Source organism: Triticum urartu, unplaced genomic scaffold, assembly GCF_003073215.2.
Source record: "Triticum urartu cultivar G1812 unplaced genomic scaffold, Tu2.1 TuUngrouped_contig_4355, whole genome shotgun sequence".
In the NCBI taxonomy this organism is placed as follows: domain Eukaryota; kingdom Viridiplantae; phylum Streptophyta; class Magnoliopsida; order Poales; family Poaceae; genus Triticum; species Triticum urartu.
In genome coordinates this window covers 3,324-13,349 of record NW_024114937.1, presented here as the reverse complement: position 1 = coordinate 13,349, position 10,026 = coordinate 3,324, and the positions used below count along the sequence as shown (strand labels likewise).

The window sequence follows — 10,026 nt, the reverse complement described above, 5'->3', positions numbered from 1 at the left end:
GGCGAACCCCCGGGGCACGGCGCTCCACGTCCCCGCCATGCGGGGGTGCCCGCAAGTCATCCGCGTCCTGCTGCGCCACGGCGCCGATGTATGTGCGGCCGTTCCTATGGTGCGTGCATTTTGTTCATGGCTGACCAGCTTGCGATTTTGCAGCCCAACAAGTTCGCCAGCCGTGTCTTCACGCCCTTGGTCTCGTCGCTTCTTGGTGGCTCCGTGGAATGCATGAAGCTGCTCATTGAGGTGCTACATTGCATTATCTTCTGCTAATTGATCTCTAAGTTCGTGTTGATTGCACAAATCATACTACCAGTTGTTTGCGATGTCGCGGTAACGGTTTTTTGTAAGTAGCACTTGCAATGCTTGGATTGCTGGAGTTCCATAGAATTTCCGCATGCATTGCGCCTATCGAATTCCCTTGTTCTAAACTGAGACTGTTCTGGAAATGTTAACTATAGGGTGGGGCTAATGTTCACGCCGGTGGATTCAGCGGAGCGACCCCTCTGTTGTTAGCGTGCAGCCGCCGTGGCAACATCGGATTTGTCAAGTGCTTGTTGAAGGCTGGAGCAGATCCGAACATTCCTGACGAAGTGAGCATACTGAGTTTTATCCTTATGCCTGAACAAGAATGTTCCCCAGAAAACTCATGGTTTCTGTACTCTGTAACAGCTTGGTAGGTTGCCGATAGAAATCGCCGCGGTCCAAGGTGGAAAAAAACTAGTTCAACTTCTGTTTCCTGTGACTCGATGCCCTCCAAACATGTCTGGCTGGAGTGTTGCTGGCATCATGAGTTATGTGAATTCTGCTGCTTACAAGGAGCGGGTACGTCTTATTGATGTTAGTTACCAGTAGATACTAGCACTATTTACCAGCTCATCAACCCTTGCGGAGGGTCTTGTTTTAATCAGTTTCCATGCACTTGAAATGTAGCTAATTTAGTACTCCCTGTGTCCCAAAATTCTTGTCTTACATTTGTCTAAATACGGATGTATAAGTCACATTTTAGTATTAGATACATCCGTATCTAGAAAAATCTAAGACAAGAATTTTGGGAAGGAGTGAGTACTAATTGGCTTTGCTCGTATCAACACAACACTCCATGGTTATCTGGTAATTGGTTGCCGTAAAACTACTTTCTCGGTTTATAGGTGAGAAAGGATTCTTGTAAGAGGAAAGCTGAACTAAAACTAGAAGGGAACAAGGCCTACGAAATCAAGGACTACGACACGGCTATACTTATGTACAACATGGTAATTTCTTTTTTTGCTGTTGATTTTGTATGCACATGTTCAACATGATAGTATGTACAACATGGTAACAATTTTTTTTCACATTCAGGCACTGAAGTTCGATGATCCAAACGACATAGACGCCTCCATATATGCAAACAAGAGTCTCTGCTGGCTGCGCCTTGGTGTCGGCGACGAGGCGCTTTCGGACGCCCAGGCCTGCATCAGGTTATGGCCTGACTGGGGGAAAGGCTACTACCGCCAAGGAGAGGCCTTCCGTTTCCTGCAGGTGATCATCGCTCTGCTGTTTGCGCTTCCCTTCTGTGCTTCAGAGGTTCAGATTCAGCCATCCAATACCCACCCATCGGTCGGCCGATCCGCTCAACTAACCATTGGGTGCCGGCCTGATTTGATTCACCCTTGTTCTTTCTTGGCTCATCAACATGGCATCTAATCTGCGCTTGTGTTAGGACTACGCCAGCGCTTACGCCGCGTTTGTCAAGGCATCGGAGCTTGATCCGCAGAACCCTAAGATCGCCAACGCCCTCCGGTAATCCATTTCTGCACTTGCATCCTCACATGGTTACACGCCATCGCCATCGAACAAATTGAAACTTGCGTTACAAGCGTGCATGGTGGCCCGCATGACAGCGGCATGTTCATACCTCTGCAGGGATCTCTTGGAGCGCACGAAGGGCGCCTTGGTTTCGCGGCGCCTGGAGGAAGGGGTGCAAGGAAGAAGCCAGGTTCTGTCTGGGCCGTGTGATCAAACAGTCCGAGAGCAGGGCTCTTTTGTGCAGGCGCTAGGTAGAGCCCAGCCACTATCCAGTGGCCAGTAGGAAAATGGTGAAGCGGTGAGAAAACTGTGGCGGGAGTCGGAGGCTGTATAGTTGTGTTTCTGGCGGGCTTTGTGGTTTGGTTTTGCGCGCCTGTTGTTGTTTAACGCACGTGGGGCTCTTTGTTTCCTGGGCCGTATAGCACGTCGCCTTCCCCCCAATGTGATGATCCCCAACCCTGCATACCTTTTGAAACGGGCCTCGCCTTTCCCAACGTCATCATCGCACTATGCTTATGAAGGCTCTATGCTTATCGGGCCGGATAGCGGCCCAAGCCTGCTGCCACGGCGCTCAGCAGCCATGAGAGAGCCTTTGTGAACAAAGAAAGCCCAGCGTGTCTACTGGGTAGTAGGGGTGAAAAAGCTGGAGCTCCTCCAGAAAAAAAACTGCTGAAAAAGAAACTGAGACACATGTGACGCAGCACGAAAGGCGTGGGGCTTTGTACCGCAAGGGCTCACATGCTCCTCGGACCGGACTGGCTGCCACAGTCTTCCATGCAGCCACTGGGCCTGGCTCCTCGCTCGGTCCAGTTCATCATCAGGGAAGGGGGGTTGCGTTCCTACTACCGGCGGCCTCGTTGCTGCTGCTGCGTACGCACTCCTACTGGTATTGGTAATTGGTATGGTAGGCTTGCGTTTGGAGGCGAGCGTACGGGGGCATGTTTGTTCCGCCATCCCCATTCCCCACACGACAAAGATGCTCTCGCTCGCTTCTCGGGCCTCCCATGGCCGGCTTCACCGAGTTCGGAGTCCAGAGTCTAGGCTCCGCTTCTGCCTCGAGACCACAAAACTACTCCATCTCTCGACCTGTTATGAGAGTAGTCTCTCTCATCCTCACTGTAGCAGTAGTTATGGTGGGTGATTAGGCATTTTAGGCGCGCAGCAAATCATGCGGATTGGCGAGCCAAAGTACACGCATAATGCATCTGCATTCATATCATAGGCTAGGCTGCCTGGATACACATAGCCGGCGTGACAGCAGGCAGCATCGCGCGTACTGCGCACATGCATGCCATTGTCGCGTCCCACCGGCCGCGGCATTTTCTCCGCGCCGGGCCATTACTGGTTACTGCAGCAGTAGTTGGAGCATCTGCCTCCGGACTCGATAAATCCGACCCATATACGTCCGCGGACGCGTCCTCATATTTTTCTCCTGGCATTCACATATCTTAAATTCATGCAAATCCATGCACCTCGATCATAAATGACAGTGTGACATAAATAAAAAATGTTGGTACAAAGCATAGATAATGTCATGTGCTCCATAAAATTATTGAATAGTTGTGTGTCCACATGATGATCTCGAAGATTCTGATGCGTGTGCAGAAAGTTCATGAGTTGAGCCGCATCTTAATCTTTCAGAATTTCAACTTGTTCTTCAGGTGCTTCAAAATCATTTTGTTTGGGCTACTCCATCACCCTCGTTCTCGACAATCATATCGTGCAAAATAACACAAATACACAATATGTCATCAGTTACCAAAAAGTTTCTGATTTTCACATCATTGCAGCGCTCCGCACAATTCCTCAACGAGCTTGAAGCACACCAAGTGTCCTCTGCATATCCTTCCTAGCCGCTTCCTGCATTGTTGTAAAGTGGCTCTGTTTATTGCCATGCGGTTCGGAGATGGTCTTCACAAACACCGCCCACTGAGGATAGATATTATCGGCAAGATAGTATCCCATTTTGTTGTCTCGGTCATTGACGATGTAGTTGCACCACAGTGATTCCTCATTGCAAAGTCTCCTGAACACCCGAGATCGTTGAAGCACATTGATGTCGTTGTGAGAACCCGACATTTTAAAGAAAGCATGCCAAATCAATAAGTCATGTGGTGTCGCCGCTTCTAGTATGATGATGTCCTCTCTGGTGTGACCTTAATACATTTCCCGCAAACCTTTAGGGCAGTTCTTTCATTGCCAATGCATGCAATCAATTAATCCGAGCATTCCTAGAAACCCCCTTGCCTCTTCAATAGCCAATAACTTCTCCGTGTCCTGCGCATTCGGTTCTCTGAGATACTCAGGTCCAAACCTCCACCACAGCGTGGGCAAACTTGACAGTAATCTTCAAGCACGTGCTCTCCCGCATCCTGACCCATCTCACCAACGGCATCTGTAGTAGTACCAAGTGCAAGTATCCTCAGAGCTGTCGTGCATTTCTGCTTGGCAGAGAAAAAGAGTTGTCCGCAGCAATCTCTTGTGATCTTGAAGTAGTCGTCGTCTGTCTCCACTCCCTCCACAATGCGCAAAAACAATGGTTTCCGCATGCGAAAACGGCAATGAAACCACGGATCATCCAGAAAGTAGGATTGAGAGCAAAGTAGTCCTTGTGCAATAGCTTTGCTCCAGACACCCTATCTCGGTTGATCACTCTTCTCCCTTTGATTGAGCACTTGAAGTTGAGAATATGCTCCACTTGCCGGTCCATTTTCTCTTGCATGCTCACGAGCTTGATCATGTCCACTTTGAAGAACTCATCTTGAATCATTTGATCAAGCTCCGTCGGTCCATACTGCTCGTGCGACGAAGCATTGGAATCCATCGTTTTCCTCAATAAAATCACAAAATATCCAATCGAACAACGCGTCGAGCACATCAAGCGCAAGGCGGAGCCAGAGAGTTGCCGGGCGTGTACCGGGGTGGCGTCTAGGCCGGCGACGAGGACGGGAGAGAGGACTACTCTGCCGGAGCTGGCAGCACAGAGGCTAGAAACGGTTGCGGAGCGCGTGCGGCGGCGCAGCTGCGAGACGAACGGCGTGAAGGAGGACGAAGGAAAGAGATATCAAATGGATCCGACAGGTCTTGAGGTTGATTTCAGCGACGGGTGGAAGGCCCGTGTAACCAACGATCTTGCCAGAAGCGGGCCTTCCACCCGTCGCTGAGTTTGAGCTCCGTTGCCATGGCAAACAACATGCGTTCTTTTTCGTCGCACGGTAGTGGAGACCGTGCCCAAGGGCGGGGCGGGTCCTGCCATGCCATCCACAACCATCTAAGTCGGAGCGCCGTACCAAATTTCCGTAGGTCCAAAACCCCTAGACCGCCAAGGTTTTTGGGACGGCAAATTTGAGCCCATCCCACTCTGCATTTGCCGCCGCTACACGTGCCCTCTCCACTCCACAACCAGCAGCGGCATAATTGTATGAGACGCTTTAGGACCCAAGCAGGCAGCTTGTGCACCGTCATCATGTATATGGCCAATGCGGTAAGTCCAGATTTGAGAAGGATGAGGCGTCCGCTCTTGTCCATCAGCCCGCCCTTCCATGTAGCAGTTTTGTTTCCAAATTTGGTCAGGAACGGGTCAAAATCTGCCTTTGTTAGATTTCTTAGGGAGAGTGGCATTCCCAGATAGGTTACCGGGAAAGACTTGCATGGGATGCGAAGGGGTGCCAGGACAAGTGCTAAGTTGATTATTGCACATCTAATTGGCAAAGCCATGCTCTTATCCGCATTTACTTTGAGACCTGAGACTTGGCCGAAGCAATGGAGAAGCAGGTGGACCATTTGGGCATCTTTTACATTGGGGTTCATGAACATGGCGACATCGTCCGCATAGAAGGAGCAACACATTAAAGGAGATCGACCAGGTAGCTTGGTGAGTAGGCCACGCGCTGTCACGAGGCTCAGCATCCTTTGTAGCGGATCCATGGCCAAGATGAACAGGAACGGGGAAAGCGAATCACCCTGCCTTAGCCCTTGTCGGTGTTGTATGGCGTCAGTGAGCTGCCCATTTATAATCACCCGTGACGTGGATGTCCAGAGCAACATGGCAATCCTCTCACGCCAACGTGCGCCAAAGCCTTGCGCCTCAAGCATGTCCAGGATGTAGGGCTAGGAAAGGGGGTCGAAGGCCTCCGCGATATCCAACTTTAGCAGGATTGTAGGCTGCTTCGCTTTGTGTAACTTTTTTATCGTGCTTTGTATGTACAGGAAATTCTCCTGTATGCTCCGTTTTTTTTGAAAGCACTTTGACAATGGTCAATTAGGTTGTCTAGTTTAGGAGCTAATCTGGTAGCAAGAATCTTGGTGAAGATCTTGATGAGACTGTGCAATAGCGAGATTGGTCGGAAGTCTTTGAGCGAGTCATCCCCTTGCTTCTTGGGTATAAGGACTAAGATAGCAGTGTTTATGCGATGCAAGCCCCGACTGTCCATGTGATAGAGTTGGTTCAGCGCCTCAAACAGATCGGTCTTGATTGTATCCCAATACGATTTGAAGAAACCCCCTGAGTAACCATCCGGCGTGACACAAATCATGCGGATTGATGAGCCGAAGTACACGCATATAATGCATCTGCATTCATATCAGCAGGCAGCATCGCGCGTACCGCGTACATGCCATGCCATTGTCCCGTCCCACCGGCGCCGCGGAATTTTCTCCGCGCCGGGCCCAAGCATAATGGCAAGTACCATACGAATTGTATGCTATTCAAGCAGGCCTACGTATGAGCAGCTGGTGGCCCTGTGGTACACGCGAATCTTGTACATTCCCCTACTCTCTCTTTGGAGCGCACCGGCGTACCCCCCGGATTCTGTAGAGGACAGTGGAACGGGTTGTGGCCCCGCGGGTACAGACGCAACGCCTTCAACGAAGTGGGCAATAAAAGCTTATCTTAGAACGGTTTTGTGAGGTAGAAATATGTAAAAACGTCCAAGAAACAAGATTGAAATGCCACGGCGTGTTGGGTGTTTAGAGCAACTTCAATGGGGCGATCCAAACGGACACGGATTTTGTTCGTTTTTTGTCCTTTTAGGTCGTCTGTCCGCCTAGCGGGCATGGGGTGGACAAATGCGGCTGATGGATTCACCCAACGCGCATCACATAAAACACGGACAACAAACGAGATCCCCTTCTCTGCTTCCTCTCCCGTGCGTGTCGACGGCACCTCCACCCTCTGCTCCAGCCGTTGCCGGCTGCTTCCTCTCCCGTGTGATGTGGCAGAATGAACATTTTTCTCGTCATAAGAGGTCCGCATCGCTGATGGCCAACTTCAGGAAGGTTCTTTCTGACTGTAATCTTTTTGATTTGGGCTTTCATGGTGTTCCTTGGACATATAATAACAAGCAAGACGGCAACAAAAATGTCAAGGTGAGACTGGATCGTGGGGTGGCTTGCCCCCAATGGTCTTTCTTATTCCCAGAGTGCAAGATTTCTCATATTATTAGTTCAAGGTTAGATCATTGTCCTCTGCTCATTCAATTGATGAGTTTTCCTCGTTCGGGTAAAGTAATTAAACAATTGAAGTATGAAGCCTACTGGGAAAGGGAGGGTATGGTCTTTGAGGATCAGATTAAAGCTTCCTGGAATGAAGGTACGTATGTTCAGGATCTGAAGGATGTGGCCAACAATTTGAATAGTGTGCTTGGTAAATTGCATGCCTGGAGTAGGAAGTACATTGGATATATTCCCAAGAAACTTGAGCAGGCTAGGAAGAGACTTGATGTACTCTATACAAGGAATAATCACGATGATATGCTGGAAAGAAAAAGAATTCTCAAGGACATGGATGAGCTTCTTTTTAAAGAAGAAATATTATGGAAACAAAGATCTCGGATTGATAAAATTAAATGGGGGGATAGGAATACAAAATTCTTTCGATCAAAGGCTTCCTGGAGGTCCAAAAAGAATAATATCTCTAGGCTGAGGAGGAACGATGGTACAGTTACTCAGAATGTGGATGAAATACAGGAAATCGCTAATTCCTTTTTTAAGCATTTGTACACCTGCAATGGTATGGTTGATCCTTCTCTTATTATTCCGCTTGTCAACCCAATTGTTACTGATGAGATGAATGATGATTTATGTAAGCCGTTCTCGGATCAAGAAATCAGTGACGCCCTTTTTCAAATTGGACCCCTTAAAGCTCCAGGTCCAGATGGCTTTCCTGCAAGGTTTTTTCAGCGGAATTGGGGATTGCTCAAAGAAGATATTATTCGTGCAGTAAAAAGGTTCTTTGACACTGGGGTCATGCCAGAGGGTGTAAATGATACGGTTATTGTTCTAATTCCTAAGGTGAAGAACCCCCAGTCGATTAAAGAGTTCCGGCCTATCAGTCTGTGCAATGTTATTTATAAAATTATTTCTAAATGCCTCGTCAACAGATTGAGACCGCTTCTTGATGGTATGATCTCTCCATCCCAAAGTGCTTTTATCCCTGGGAGACTAATCTCTGATAATGCGCTTATAGCCTTTGAATGTATGCATTCTTTGAGCACGCTTAAGGACGGCCGGGGTGAATTTTGTGCTTATAAATTGGATATGGCAAAGGCGTATGACAGGGCCGACTGGCATTTTTTGAAGAGCATGTTGGGGGCATTGGGATTCGCTCCGGGGTGGATAAAATGGATTATGGCTTGTGTTACATCAGTCAAGTTTTCTGTTCGCTTCAATGGCCAACTGTTGGAATCATTCTCCGCGTCCTGTGGTATTAGACAAGGGGATCCTCTATCTCCGTATTTATTCTTGTTTGTGGCGGAGGCGCTATCTCTGTTGCTTCAGGATGCATGTTCTAGAGGTGCTCTTCTGGACTTCAAGGTTAATAGGAATGCCCCGGGTGTTTCCCATCTTATGTTTGCTGATGATTGCCTACTATTTTTCAAGGGGACTATTGATCAAGCGTTGGTAATTAAAAATGTTATTGCCTCTTATGAAAAGGGCACTGGTCAGTTATTGAGCCTAGATAAGTGTTCTATTATGTTTGGGAAGAACTGCAGTATGGAATGTCAAGTGGCTGTTATGGTAATCTTGTGCATCACCGCTGAGGGCTTTGAGGACAAATATCTTGGACTGCCGGTGCCTCAAGGGAGAATGAAGGCGGGTAAATTTCAATCTACCAAAGGAAAAGCTCTCAAAATTCTTTCGGATTGGATCGAAAAATATGCGTCTTGTGGGGCGAAGGAAACTTTGATTAAATCTGTCTTGCAGGCCCTTCCGGTGTATGCTATGGGCATCTTTAAATTTTCGGCGTCACTTTGTGAGGAATTATCGCAGATTATTAGGAATTTTTGGTGGGGTGATGAGGAGGATAGGAGGAGAACTCATTGGCTGGCTTGGGATAAATTGACTAGGCCCAAGGGTGAGGGAGGCATGGGATTTCACGACCTCAGATTATTTAATCAAGCTCTCCTAGCTAAGCAGGCCTGGAGGTTGGTGGTTAACCCTGAATCCTTGTGCGCCAAGGTGATCAAGGCAAAATATTACCTCCTTGATACTGTTTTTCCCCAATCGACATCTCTCTCTTGACAAGGTATTGTGCATGGGTTGGATCTGCTAAAATCAGGAGTAATTTGGAGAGTGTCTGATGGGTCTAATATTAATATATGGAGAGATAACTGGCTCCGTAGAACCTCTGGGCTTAAAGTTACTGCAAGGAAGAACAGGACCAGAATTAAATGGGTATCTGAATTGATCTTGAGTGGTCCTAGGAGATGGGATGAGAATTTGGTCAAGCATTTGTTTTACCCGCATGATGCGGAGGAGATCCTTAGTTTGCGCATTCAATCAGTAGGGGATGGTGACTTTGTTGCTTGGCATTTTGAGAAGAATGGGTTGTTCTCGGTTAAAAGTGCGTACAAGCTTGCGCTCAATCTTAAGAAAAAAGAAGATGAGGGGCAACATAGTAGGGCTATGAGGGGGGAGAGAAAAATTTGGGATTTGATCTGGAAAGCCAATGTTCCTCAGAAAATTCATATTTTTGCGTGGCGGGTAGCTACCAATAGCTTGGCTGTCCAGGTTAACAGAGTGGTGCATCACCAAGCTACGGTTAGTACTTGCTCAATTTGTGGAGTGGAAGATGAAAGTACGTTTCATGTGCTTGTCCACTGTCCAAAGGCTTATGCTTTGCGTATGGCCATGAGGGACACTTGGGAATTACCTGCGGAGGAGGTGTTCAGGTATACTGGATGTGATTGGTTTCTTATCCTTCTGGATCAATTGAGTCCTCTGATGCGTGACAGAATTATCTTC

At 48.1% G+C, this 10,026-nt stretch overlaps 1 protein-coding gene across 1 annotated transcript; it reads left to right on the top strand.

Annotated features, from left to right (window-relative positions):
• On the top strand, nt 1–2,223 carry LOC125527703 (poly [ADP-ribose] polymerase tankyrase-1-like; the record flags this gene model as incomplete). The annotated part of the gene is given in 8 exon segments (XM_048692225.1): nt 1–88; nt 154–240; nt 456–587; nt 667–819; nt 1,146–1,247; nt 1,336–1,515; nt 1,697–1,776; nt 1,900–2,223. Coding segments are annotated over 8 exon segments (988 nt in total), but the record flags the coding sequence as incomplete, so codon positions are not given.
• Between the last annotated feature and the right edge of the window lie 7,803 nt (nt 2,224–10,026).